Here is a 13,868-nt window from a genome sequence, read left to right on the forward strand (position 1 = left end):
TTGAAGGCTGCAGGGTCCCCCAGTCTGGCATTTTCCCCCATGCGAGACAATGTGCATTCACTGCAGGAGTCTCTGTTAAGCCTCCGTCTCCCAGACCTGCTGGCTCCTGGGGCCCGGCCCTGACACAGAGGTGCCTTTGTGAGTGTAATTACCTTCCCCTGTATTAGAAATCGCCTGTTTAGAGCTGTATTTGCAGGTACAGCTAGAATAAGCAGGAATTAGCATGTGAAAAGACCTGCCCTGGCCCTGACTTCTTTATCAGCAACCATCCCTCAGGACTGGTGTTTTTTGTTGTTGTTGTTGTTTGTTTGTTTCCCCTCAAATTGATTGGGCAGGTGTGGTACCAACTGAGATGAAGAACTTTAAAAGAAAACAAAAAAGACTTTGGAGATAGCTGTTTGTGTGTGTGTGTGATACCAATCCTGTTGTGTTATATCTTTTGACAGTTTCGTGCCCGACAGAGTTGCCAGAATAAAGCCGAGTGGATGAGTCCAGCAACTTATAAATTGATGAAAGCTCCCTTCGGCTTTCAACACAGTGTCCACATCCAAAAAAGCATGAGGATCAAAATAAATAATTCCTTTGCCATGGTGATACTGTGGCCAGCGTCCCCCATCCTGTCTAATTGGCTTGTGTCGATTGTGGAGTATTACCTTGAAGTTAAGTGAGGCCTACCCTTAAAGAAGCTTTCCTAGACCTTAAATAGAATGACGATGGAGAGACTTCAGAACGATACAGAATTGGAATGGAGCCAGAGTCGATAATTAAACTAGATCTCAGTTTGGATTCTGGTTTATTTATATATAGGTCTCCCCTGAGATGCCTTTTATTGTTCCTGTCTGTTATTACTGGGCCTTTTATTAAAAAGGAAAAAAAAACACCAGTAATTTCCCCTCTTTGGAGAAAGAGTACTTTAATGAATAGTGAGAGATTAGATGATTGCATTTTGCATTTATGAATTTCCCCCAAGTGATTTTACTGTGTACCAAGGAAAGTCAGGGCTAACCAGAGAGTGGCGGAGACTGGGCTGCCTGAGAACCAGCGAGAAAGACTTAAGGCAGGAAAATGTGGGGATTTTGTTACGGGACGAGAACGTTTTCAAAGATTTATTTTAAGTGGCACACATTTTGTAATTTATTAATTTTTTAATGGCCAAAGTAATTATTTTGGTGTTGCTGACGCAGGCTCTTGGGCAGCATGGAATGTTTCCCTTTATTATAAAGTTGCCTGTTCAGAACGGCTGATCACCTAGTAAAAATTGTGCATGAGGCCAGCAGAATTCAAGCCAAACAGGTTTATGTTTTGATGTAGGACTGGAGAATGGGTGTTCACCCCAAAGTGAAGGATTTATCAAGGAATCTGGGAGAGAAACGTTCTCACTGTTGGAACTTTAAAAGCCTTTTTCACATCCTGCTTCCCTTTTCATTGTGCGGGAGCAACAGGTCAGGCATTGCCTGGGGCTGCCTTACAAATTGGCACCTGCCTTTGTGCCTTAGACCTGAAGGAAGTGGTGAGGAAAGGAGGCCAGGGAAATTTAATAAGTCTGTGCCTTTTGCTCCAACCTTCTGCAAAGTTAGCTTTCCTTGGAAATGGGGCTTTGATGCCTGGGGTGTGAGAGAGGCTTGAAGCACCTCGTGACTCAAGAGAGTGATTTGCTACACGGAGATAGATGACTGTGCAGGTGCTGGGCTGTGGGAGAATGCCGGCACCGAAAGAGGCAGGGAGTCGTGGACCTCTACCTCGTCCCTACCGTGACTTACATCTTTACACTATACACCGGACTCTCACAGTTATTACCTCATTTATTCCTAAACCCCTGCTCCCTCCCCCCAACCCTGGAAGAAGGCAGCCTATGGTTGGTATGTTTGACAAGGAAGATTCAGAGCTTGATTCCTCCTAGTGCTCATCACGCAGCTACGCAGAGATAGAGAGGAGGTTTGCACCAGAGGTTCTTCATACCTGGATCGGTGGAAATTTGAGTTTTTAAATGTTTCAGCTTGCTGGCCTCTGTGGAGCAGAGATGGTGGCTGTTCCTCATGTTATCTTTTGGCCTTGACTTTTCCTTTGCTCCCTTTTTCTCATATAATCAGCAACCTAAGACTCCTTACATGTCTTAACATTTGCTCTCGTATGCATAAATTTGATTTTTATTATACACTGCCTGACCCATGGTAGGAAGAATACGACATATTCCTATCCATTTTCCTTTAATGTTTCAGAGTGCAGCTCCACCTTTTCCTTAAACTTGTTCTCTTGTTTTGTTTGTTCTTTTGCGTTTTGATTAAGGCGTTTTTCTTCCCAGTCATCTGGAGCTGTTTTCAAACATCTCTTAAAGCACATCACATGCACCCCTCACTGGGCACTTGTTCTCACGCTGACACGGGATCGGGGAGAGAGTTCCTCCTTGGGAAAACCCAACTGCTTCTTCACATGGCCTTCCTCTCCTTGTGTCACAAGGATGTTTCTAATTTCAAATCACATCTTCTCATGGCCTTCTGATCCTATGGAAGCCACATAGCTTAAGAGAGGCTAATCACTGTCTTTCTCTCTCTCTTTTTAATGTTAACATTCTAGTACAAAATTATCCACTACTTCCTCCTAAGCTCTGTTGTATCCCCAGCAAATTATATGTATATCTTTGTTTGAAAAACAAAAAGCTTGGTTTTGGTTTCTAGTATAGTTTTCCAAGAAATGGGTTAGTTTTCCTTGCAGAAACCTGACAGCGTATCCCAAAGCCTCTCATTTCTCTTTTGAGTTGTGGTTTTTTCTGTGTGAATGGGCAAAGCCAAATCACTGTCACCAGCAACAAGCCTTAAGCACCAGCTGACAGCCTGAGATTTTGCGAAGTGTTCTCTAAAGTAAATCAGACAGTAGATCCTGGCCCCTGGTGGCTTACAGTCTGAAATCGGCAACACGGACATAGGCAGATATGAGAGCCTGGAGAAAACCGAGGACCGCATTGAGAAAGTGCAGACAAGGCGGAGCCATGTGGAATCCACTCCCTGCTTATCTTCTAATTAAAGGACCCTCAGTGGAAAGAGTGGCATTTGGGTTTAAATGAATGAAGAGGTGGTATTTAAGAGGTTGATGTTCCCAGCTTAGCAATCATCAAAGAAGATGCAGAGTGATAGGTGTGCCTTGATTGATCAGATGAATGGGGGGCATTGAGTAGCTTTACTGAGAGGAATCAAGCTGACCAAGGGGAGGGAAATGGGAACGTGAAGCCATTACCAAGCTGTGAGATGGTGAGAACACTGGGCCTAGTCTACAGAACAGGGAAGACCAGAGGTGGCAGAACAGTTTTCGAAATAACAAATAGAAAGGACATTTAGGCGATATGGCTGAGGAATGAAGATGTTAGACCATACTGCCCACCCCACCCCCCCAAAAAAAACAACAACCGTACACCATGAATTTTAGGAGAAGAAAAGGCAAAATTAAAACCACAGTAGCATGATCCCAACGATGGGATGGTTGTTCATCTTACCGCTGAAGGAAGCACTCCAGAACAAACACAGTAGTTGTAGCGGTTATCCCTGACTGGTGAACATCAAGAGCAATTTAAATTTTCAGGACTTTTCTGTATTGTGTAGGATAAGCACTTAATGTTTTATAATCAGGGGGAGAAAGCATTTTAAAGGGGAACATATTATCAGCACAAAAATGAGCAGAGCATACAGACTGAAGTTGGGCTTACATAGGTGAAGGTGGGGGCAATGAGGTTAAAAGTAAAAAATGGATTTAGTAAAAAGCAAGGTGTGTGAGAGGAGGAATGAAATCAGCCTTAAAAGTTACTCCAGAGTGATTCATTTGGACAGTCGGTAACGTGGCAGTGTTTTTTGCTATAGTTGAGGAGCCAGACATGAAGATTTAGATCTTAATTTGAGTTGGTTACTTGGCATCTAATATGGATAATCGCCTGGACAGAGTCTGTAGGTGGGCAAATGGCTGGCAGAACTTAGAGGAAGGTTTGGAAGCAAAATAAGGAAAAGGAAGTAAAAGTAGAGAAACAAATGGGAGATAGTGTTACCGTTACAAAGTAACTACCTTCATTATAGCTTTTTAAAAAACAATCATAAGGAAAAGATTAGATGCCTCACATGGACACTGGTGTTATACTGTACTTTTCCCCCCTTGAAAAACTGAGGGAAAGAGAAAGAACTGGAGAATCCTGAGTTTTGGACCTGCCTCTGGACCCGAGAAAGCCAACAGCATGGCCCTTAATAAGCATGCAGTTAATCGAGTAACTCTCCTGGGCATCCATTTGCTCGAATATAAAATGAGGAACTTGGGTGCGGTGGCTTTTGTGGTTCCTCTTCTCAGTCAAGCATTTAACAGTTTGGGGGTCGATAAGATACAGAAGTTTGGGCTGGTTGGAAGTACATGATGTGGCTCTTGTCTTCTCTCTCTTTTTTTTTCCAAGATTTTATTGGGGAAGGAGAACATTGTGTTTTTCCAGGACCCATCAGCTTTAAATCAAGTTGTTGTCCTTCAATCTTAGTTGTGGAGGGCGTAAGCTCAGCTCCAAAACCAGTCGTCGCTTTCAATCTAGTTGCAGGGAGGCACAGCCCGCCATCCCATGTGGGAGTCGAACCGGCAACCTTGTACAGCTGAGCCATCCAGCCATCCATTGGCAGCACAGCTCGGGCGCAGCTCAGTGCCCCATGTGGGAATCGAATCAGTGACCCTGTTGCTCAGAGCTCACGCTCTAACCAACTGCGCCATCCGGCCGGCCCTCATCTTCTCTTGAAATATCTGTACTCACAGTGGACAGAGGCATCTGAACACATCCCTGGATGAGCTGACTGAGAAACAGGCAACATGACAGCATCCAGATTCCAAGCTTTCATTCTGGTTGGAGGGATGGGCCAAACTAGGAAGAAGTTTAATAGGATTAAACATAAAGTCCTCCTTATGTTATTTCTTTAAGGCAACAAATTAAGTTACAAGAGACCTAGGCTAATAGCAGTTCCTGTGAAAAAGTATGCAGGCTTTTGTTACCCACAAGCTCAGTTTGAGCCAGGAGTGTAAAGAGGGTGTCAGAAAAGCAAAGGTTACGTACAGTAACTGCTGTGTAGTGTTAAGGAAGTTTGACAGATTGGAGCCTAGCATCCGTCAAAAAAAACCCAAGCTCCAACCTCACCGGACCTCAATAAATGTCACTGGGTGTGGCTACAGCTGTTGAATCTGGATGGATTCATTGTGTTCTCTGATGAATCTCTGAATTTGGTGGAAATTTTTAGGCATTAGAGATCTGTAAAAGAAATGGTATTAAATCGTTGTCGAAAAGCGGTGACTTTCCTTTAGGACTAACCTCCCTAAAACACAATACATATCTTGTGGTTTTCATTAGATAATGAACAGTTTCAGCATCTTTTTGGGCACGCATCAATTCTCAAGGCCTCCCCATGGCATCATTTTGGCAGCAAAAATTACTTGATGAAGACTTTAGTTGTTAATTGTTCTACACACATCTTTTAAATGTGTAGGAATTATTGTAAATATTTTAAGCCTTTAGAACAGGCATTTATCCATGTTCCCTAAATCCTGGGCCGTAGGGGTAAGTAAGTGAATAAATTTGGGGATCCATGAACCCCTAGAAAATGTACATAATTTTTTACGTATGTGTAACTTTTTTCTGGGAAAGAGTCCAACACTTTCATCAGTCTCAAACAATTCAAAAACAAGTCCCTTCCCCCGCCACCTATGTAATTTGCCTACTTCCTAGTGTGTAAACAGAGAGGCACCTTGGTGGTGGTGTCCCATCTTGGGAGAACAGATCCTCCTTGAAATGCCAGTGACCTGCCATCAGTACGGATTTAAAAGGATGTCACATACAGAGTTCCAAAAACATTTTAATTGAAATCTTACCATTAGAATAAATGAGAACTACCCCCCTCTTCCTGACCCCACACAATAAAATTAGTTTTGGTTTTAAAAAGAAAATTCAGATTTATTACTTGCAGAATTTGGGTGATTTTGTTTTTTTCCCTTCCCCTTGTAACTTGTGAGTACAATTCAGTCGTCTTCTCCAGGAATATTTTGTTCTGAGGTAAGTTCCAAAGAAGTTTGATCTTCTCAATGGGATATGTGTTTCATGTGGTTTTTCTTCCTTTTCAAACGGACAGGGTGCCAAAGCATGCTTTCTGCGGGACATTCCTTTCTCGGCCATCTACTTTCCCTGCTATGCTCATGTGAAGGCTTCCTTTGCAAATGAAGACGGGCAGGTTAGCCCCGGAAGCCTGCTCTTAGCTGGCGCCATAGCTGGTGAGTGCCCCTCACAGAGCTCTGTTACCACCCCCCACCCCCTTGCCACTGCATGAGTTTTTGCTTCCAGTTCTGACGGCACATATGAGATGGCTATAGATTGCTTTGAAGGGCTACTGAAAAGAAAGGGAAAGAAATTAACCTTACTTCTGGCAGATTAGACTATTCATTTAATTTCTTAACTCCAGAAAAGTGTCATTAAAAATTGGTGCATTTTGGGGTATTGTTGGATTCCAATTCAAGTTCCATATCAATCCATAGTTTAACTTCATAGAATAAGAATGAGAACTGTTAAGTCAGAAGTATTAAAAATGTTTAATGCTTGTGCCTTCGTGGTATTTCTAAGCAAAATAGTGTATAAAAGCTTGTCCAGAATTGAAGCGATAATTATTATCATTTAGAGAAAAGAAATGTAGAACAACCAAAAATAACTTGGTCCTTATTAGATACCTGATTCCTACCAGCTATGTGAGGTTATAGGCACTGGGTGTGTGTGTTAATTGAATCCGAGAGAGAAATTATCTTTTTTTCAGTGTTAACAGTGAAAATATCAACAGAAAAAAAAAAATAGATGTGGACCTTGGCTTCTACACCCCAATGTAAATCCCTAGAGGAAATTTGATTATAGCCACAGCAGGAATCAGTTTGTTCTTTGATGCTCCTCCTTATCCAGAGATCCTAAAGGCCGGAACAATCTGGATTAGCTCTCCAGGTGGTGACAAACATTTAATGAGTTAACAAACCCTAAGGCAGTCAGGGGATGCCTGGGTCCAAACAGTTGATACAGGGGTTGTTCTCATCAGATATGTGGCTTAAGTCTCCTGAGAACAACTCCCTGCTTTGAGAAGTTGGTGCTGTTTTGTGGGCCCCACGGCCTGCCTGTAGCCTGGGGGCCCCTGGAGGAATGAACCAAGGTAGCTTCTCTTTCATTCTTAATTAATTCTTTTTCTCTCAAAGCAGCAATGTTGGCATAGGAGGCAGGACTGTACCTTCCTGGCTGCTCAGGAACTCTGCTTGTATGAGTGGCAATGAGACGACTCTCCCTGTATCAGGAAATCATGATTTCAAGACTAGAATATCAAATTCTCAGTGTTAATTCCAATTTAGCTGTTGACTCACTGTGTCTTTTATATGTCATTTACATATGTGTAAATGATAAATATTTTTTGAACCAAAAGGTTAGAATACAATTTGTTTCAAATTACTTACTTGAAATAAGGTAGGACCCAATGGGGAGAACCAACATACCTCTTAGTAGTGTGTGACTTTGGCCAAGTCACATAACCTCCCCTAAGTCTTGGTTTCCTTGGCTATAAATGGAGATGGTAACTGTCCTGACTAGAGTGTGGCTGTGAGGCTTAGTGAGAGCACCCGTGTGAAGGACTTAGGGACTAGCATGCAGTAAATATTTAATAAATGTTAGCCAGTAGTTCATTGAATCCAAAAGAACCTGTCTGTGTAAATCACTCCAAAAATCAATGATGAAATCAGAAGGTAAGTATTAGAGTTCAGATCCAACCTTTGCTGTGTTCACACTACAAAATTAATTGCCTTTTACTCTTCCGTCAGAGAAGATAGCTACTCAGATGTGATTTCTGGGTAGTAATCCTTACCACCAGAGTTATAGAAATTATGAGTAGGTTTTTTTTTCTGTTAAGGTTTATTTTCTTCCTTTTTTTTTTTAAGGAGGGCACAATTCACAGTGGCCCATGTGGGGATCAAACCAGCAACCTTGGTGTTATTAGCATCAGGCTCTAACCAACTGAACTAACAGGTCACCCCTCTTTTTTTTTTTATTACTATGAAAATAATATTGCTCATCATAAAATATTTGGAAAGTACCAGAAAGGGTAAATAGGAAATATTATCCATTATTCTACGACTCTAAGATATTTTACCCTTTTTAACATTTTTGCTAATTTTCTCCCCCTTGATGGTTTTTAACAGAGTTGCAATCACACTATACATATGTGGTTTTCACTTAATATCATATCTGAAGCATTGTTAGCCATCAGAGCAAAATGGTTCATGGCATGGGCTGTAGGGTCAGACTACCCAGCTTCAAATTCTAGTTTGTTCACTTAGAACTGTGTGACCTGTGCAAGTTATTTAATCCTTCTCTGCTGCTTTCTTCATATATATATATATATATATATATATATATATATATATATATGGATAAGAATAGTCTTAATCTCACAAGATTATTATGGGGATTAAGTGAATTAATAGATATAAAGATCCAAGAAAGTACCTGGCACTTAATAAGTATTTTTAAATGTTTGATGATAATATTAATTTTATTATATGTCATTTAAAATTTTGCAAACATAGCTTTTAATTGCTGAATACTTAACTAATTTTCAATCTTAGATAACAAAATTTTTTCAAAAAAATTTAAATACATGGTGTAAAAAATACCTTTGTGCTTAAAGGCTTTTCCCCTATTTTGGGGAAACATTCTCTTAAGTGAGTTTGCTGGTAAAATAAAGAAAGAGAAAGAGAGAAAGAGAAAGAGAGAAAGAAAGAAAGATTGTTTTTAAGACATTGCCACATTATTCTTGAAAGTTTTCACTACTTCACATCCCCCATGCTGCTGGTTTTTTAGCCCTATGGCCATCCTGTTGTCTTTAGAATTGGTTTCCAGATACCTTCTATATTTGTTATTTATTGATGCATTAACAAATTACCCCAAAACTTACAGCATAACATAGCAAACATTTATTATTTCAAAGTGTCTGTGGGTGGGGAGCAGCTTATCAGGGTGCCTCTGGCTCCAGGTCTGTCATGAGGTTGCAGTCAAGATGTCAGCCAGGGAGGGCTCTAGAAGACTTGACGAGTTGGAGGATTCATTTTCAAGATGGTTCAATCACCTGGCCATTGGCAGGAGGCCTCAGTTCCGGGCCATGTGACTTCTTCTTAGGTCACCTTGGATGTCCTCATGACATGGCAGCTGGCTTCTCCCAGAGCAAGATCAAGGAAAGAGAGGAGAAGAGAGAGGGAAGGGAGATGGGGAGGGAGGTGAAAAAGAAGGGGGGGTTGGAGGGGAGAGAGAGAACGCAAAGCAGAAGCTTCCATGTCTTTTATGACCTAGCCTTGGAGGTCACACGCCTACGTTTTCATACTGTCCTATTGGTTATAGTGATTAGCACTGTGTTAACAGGCGATGAGATGAGACAGAGGCAGAACTGTGAATACCAGAAGGTGAAGATCATTGAGGGTCATTTGGGTAGCTGGCTGTCACACTTACTATGGAACGTTTACTTTCATTTATTGTCCATCTTCCGCCTGTTGTTCCACTTCCATGGCAAGGAAAATATAAGACGCTTTGTCGTATTCGTTTTTTCTTCAAAGAGCAGATCAGCTGCAAAGTTTAACACTCTTGTAGATTCCACAAATCTGTATAAACTATGCAATGAGAACTAAACTACCTTCTTAATTTAATAACAGGTATCAGAAGCCCATGGCAAATGCCATAACTACTATTCTCATTACCATTAGGGATAAAACAAGAATGTCTCTATCATCCTTGTTTTTCAGCCTTATTTTGGAGGTTCCTGTCAGAGTGGTAAAATAAGAAAAAGTAAGAGGCAAAAAATATGAGAAAAGAAGAAATGAAACTATGATTATTTACAAATATTGCTTACCTGAAAATCCAAATGAAAATGCCTAAAATGTATCAGAATTAATGAGAAAGATTAGTAATGTATTTTGTTAAAGATGGACATAAAAATCTATATTAATGGTAAGCAGTGAACTGATGTCACGGCCGGAAGCAGGGCGATCAGCTGCCAACTGCAGAACCTCGCTGGCATGCTGGGCCAGACTGCTGATCTCAGTGTGGAGAAGGGCAAGGAAACTTTGTCCAGAAGCGTGCCAAGTGCTGCAGCACCACGCAGGGAAGCAAGCACAAAAATGCACACCCGTATGGGCTGGTGGGTGGAAGATAGGTCAGGCCCCCCATTTGTCTGGTGATAACAGTGCCAGCAAAAGTATTTCCTATGGAGAGGACACACAGGTGGAGTATGTACAGGATCCAAGGAGGTATATCCCAAGGCCAAAGTGATCTTGGTTTCCATTAAGAGAAAGGGGAAAATTCTGAAAGCAAACCAATAAAATGCACCTAAGCCATCAAAAAAAAAAAAAGAGAGAAAGGAGAAAAGCTTATCTCAAGCTATGATGACTAGTACTTAACCACTAAGTATATATTTTCATATTTTATATAAAACAGATTTTATATAAAATATAATTGTATATTTTATATTTAAATTGATCTCTTACACAAAATACACAGAATATGTTTTGTTGAACAATCCTATTATAAATAAGATGGGTCTGGGATTAAATGAATATGATTATGCTCTCTATGTTTTGATAGTAATTTCAGTTATTCAGTAAGTACTATCTTTTTCCAAAAATTTGATTTCGAGATAGATTGCTTTAGTAATATGCAACTTTTTAACAGTTGGTTGTTGCTATCTCAAAACCTAGAAAATACTGTTTTTAAAGATTTATATACCTATTCATAAATTGGGAATATCTTTAAATACTGGGAATATCTACCTCAGTAATTCACAGGGTAGAGTAAGACTAACTGCTATTTGAATTTATGTTCATGATGCAAAATACCTCATTATGTTAGAAGGTGAGGTTTGAAGGAAGGAGCCTGAAATTAAGAAACCAAATTCTAATTCCCTCTGATTAACATGTTGCTTTTTAATTAATGTAGGGCATTTCAATATGGCTTATAGATAATATCAAATAAAGGGTATCTCATACTCCTTATAGATAATAGAACGATCTCTCATGCCAGATGATCTTAATTGTCAGAATGATTAACAGGTCATTCTGTAGTGACTACGGTCTTGTCTTTCAAATAATTAGCTTAGACTAAGTTGTGATTCAGGAATATCTTTAAAAGTTGTTCATAACACAAACATGGAAGTATTATGTGTGTGACTGATCGTGACGCTTTCATAGATGTATTCCAAGAATTAAGATAGAAGAGTACTGTTGGCACAGATTCGTTAATTATGTCGCCATAAAGCTTAAGATCATTTAGAAGCAGATCCTTACAAACATGATGTAATGGAGAGGTTGGATTAAGGTAATGGACTGAGCACATTCGCCATCTCTCCTCGCCTCCCAACTACCTTAAAATGTCAGAAAATACATTTTTAAAAACTCCTTATTGGCACTAGAAAATGTCAGTGCCAGCCCCCAGAAAAGCAGGAAACAGAACCATATTCCTATTGACTCAAACTGGACTAAAGGATGCCACAGCCCGCAACACTGGCAGGAAAAACTACTTTTATTAATGTAAGAGCAGAACCAGAGAATTTTTAACCTCTGAGTGAACAATAGCATTCCTAGAGGTGGGGAGGGATGGAGGTTTTAGGGTAAATCATTACAAGAGTTAAAGAATTGCTTTTACTGCAGAAAGGTCGGGCTTGGTCCACTGTCTTCTCCTTTTTATAGGGAGTTCAGGCAACACTTGACTCCAGCCTAAAAGCCCAGAGCTGCATTCCAAAGGAAGGGACTACTTACCAGGAGAGGGCAGTTGTAAGGAACTGAAAGAAAGAGCAAGACTTAAGATAATTGCAGACCTTCACCACAGACGCAGAAAAAAAAAAACGAATAGCTGCTTTTCCCAAGATGGGTATAAAATAATTCCTTCTACTTCCAGAATGAAGCAATTCCATATTTCAGATTTGGAGATCTCAGCCCGCCAGCTAACGTAGTCTCTTGTATTCAGTTTACTGGCCTCACCCATGTCACAAACCCCGCAGACAGCCCACTCATTCGGGAGAGAAGCCTGTGGGTGACACTGACCTAGGGTATGGTCGAAGCACAGCCCTAATCAGCCTATCCTTTGAACTTGAATACCAATAGACAGCCAGAGGTCCTCAGACAAGACAAGACGGAGCAATAAGGTAAGTAAACAGAATTACAGAGAAAGCAGGCAATTCAGGGAACAGAGAAGAACTTTTAAGAACTATAATTAGGGTCCTCAGATTTTAAAGGAACAATCAGTAAAGAAGCTTTCTTGAAAACTAATAACAGGATTGCCAAAATTAAAAATCCATAGATGGTTTGAATGATAGAATGGATGTGATCAAAGACCAAACTAGGCATCTGGAAAATAAAGTCCTGGGGGGGAAAAAAACCAAAAAAACCAACAGCACTCTAGAATATGGAGCAAAAATACAGAGATGACAAATAAAAAAGTTTAAGAGACATGTTGGATTGATCCAGGAGGTCTAACATTCATTTAATAGGCATTCCCTAGGGAGAAGTAATGAGGGACGGGAGACAGCACACAATTAGTAATAGAAGGTTACTTCTCATCTGCAGTACTGGATACCTTCAAAGTGCCAAGGGGAGCGGATTACATCCCGAAGCATGCTAGCATTCGGGAGGGAGGGCCAAACTCAAGTTACTTTCTTTCTCCCGGGCCAGGACTCAAAGGTTACCCCTCAGACCTCTCTGAGACAAAATGAAAAGCGAATTTAAGAAAGAGGGATAGGAAATAAAAAAAAGGGAAATGTGGGATCTATGAAACAGAGCAAATAAAGTTAAACCTGAGAGTAGATATAAAACTGCTAACTTTGGCACATATGTATTTTTTTACAAGAACGTCATTGGGAGGCAGATAAAGGAAAGGAAAGACAAAAGTAGAAGTGTGTTGAAGTCCTCACCTTGCTGGTGAGGGATGTAAATGTTAATGGTACACATTGTAAATATTACACTTATGTAATAAATGCATAGAATATTTAAATAAATGAGTAAGGAAAGGGTGGAGATCAAAAGGGAAACAACTAGAAACAGAGAAAAAAAACCATAATAGAGGATAGCAGAAATAATCACAATAACAGCCACAACTGAATGGATTCAATGCCCTTAGTACAAAAGAGACACTTTTAGACGAGTCGTGAAAGGAAATCTAGTCACGTGAAGTTTGAGAAAACAGTAACAGAAAAATTGAAAGAGAATGGATTGAAAATACGTGCCAGGCAAACAACAATAAGCAAGTTTAGCAATATTAATGTCAGACTAAGTGGAATTGGGGGTTAAAAATAGCATTCAGAAGCACAGAGGCATATTTTAAACTTATAAAAGATAAAATTCACTAAGAAGGTAGATTGTCATCAACCTCTATATAGTATCAACATAACATTGTTTTATAAAACCTGAACTTAAAACTATGACAAGAACACAGTATTTTCTCATGCTAAATGAGAATCTTTACTTCTATAAAAGCTGATACATCAAATAGATAATTTAGATAAAACTCTGAACCTTGATCCAAAATGAATAGATATTAGCATTCAACCTATACACAGAAGCACAGATTTTATGAATATTAATGGGATATTTATGAAAATTAAGGATAACCCTCCTGAAGTTGTATTTTGCCGGTTATGCTTGCTTTTTCTACTCTTTAGTTGCTGGGCCCCCTTAAAGAGTGACAATTTTTTATTGGCTGGAGAGCACCCCAGATTGTTCCTGTCTCATAGGTAGTGTGTGGTCCCAAGGTCTCACCATTTGTCCATCACTGAAGCATCACATAGACTGCCCGTCCCCTCCCTCCTGAGGACCCT

The 13,868-nt window shown here is 40.1% G+C and overlaps 1 protein-coding gene across 1 annotated transcript in view; it reads left to right on the forward strand.

The window, feature by feature from the left end:
• The window catches only part of SLC25A13 (solute carrier family 25 member 13), a 177,478-nt gene that overhangs the window by 159,722 nt on the left and 3,888 nt on the right, over positions 1–13,868 (forward strand). Inside the window, exon 15 of the mRNA XM_019662069.1 lies at positions 6,129–6,267. Coding sequence (XP_019517614.1) covers positions 6,129–6,267 — 139 coding nt within the window. The remainder of the gene's footprint in view (positions 1–6,128; positions 6,268–13,868) is intronic.

Source organism: Hipposideros armiger, unplaced genomic scaffold (genome assembly GCF_001890085.2).
Source record: "Hipposideros armiger isolate ML-2016 unplaced genomic scaffold, ASM189008v1 scaffold_365, whole genome shotgun sequence".
Lineage (NCBI taxonomy): Eukaryota > Metazoa > Chordata > Mammalia > Chiroptera > Hipposideridae > Hipposideros > Hipposideros armiger.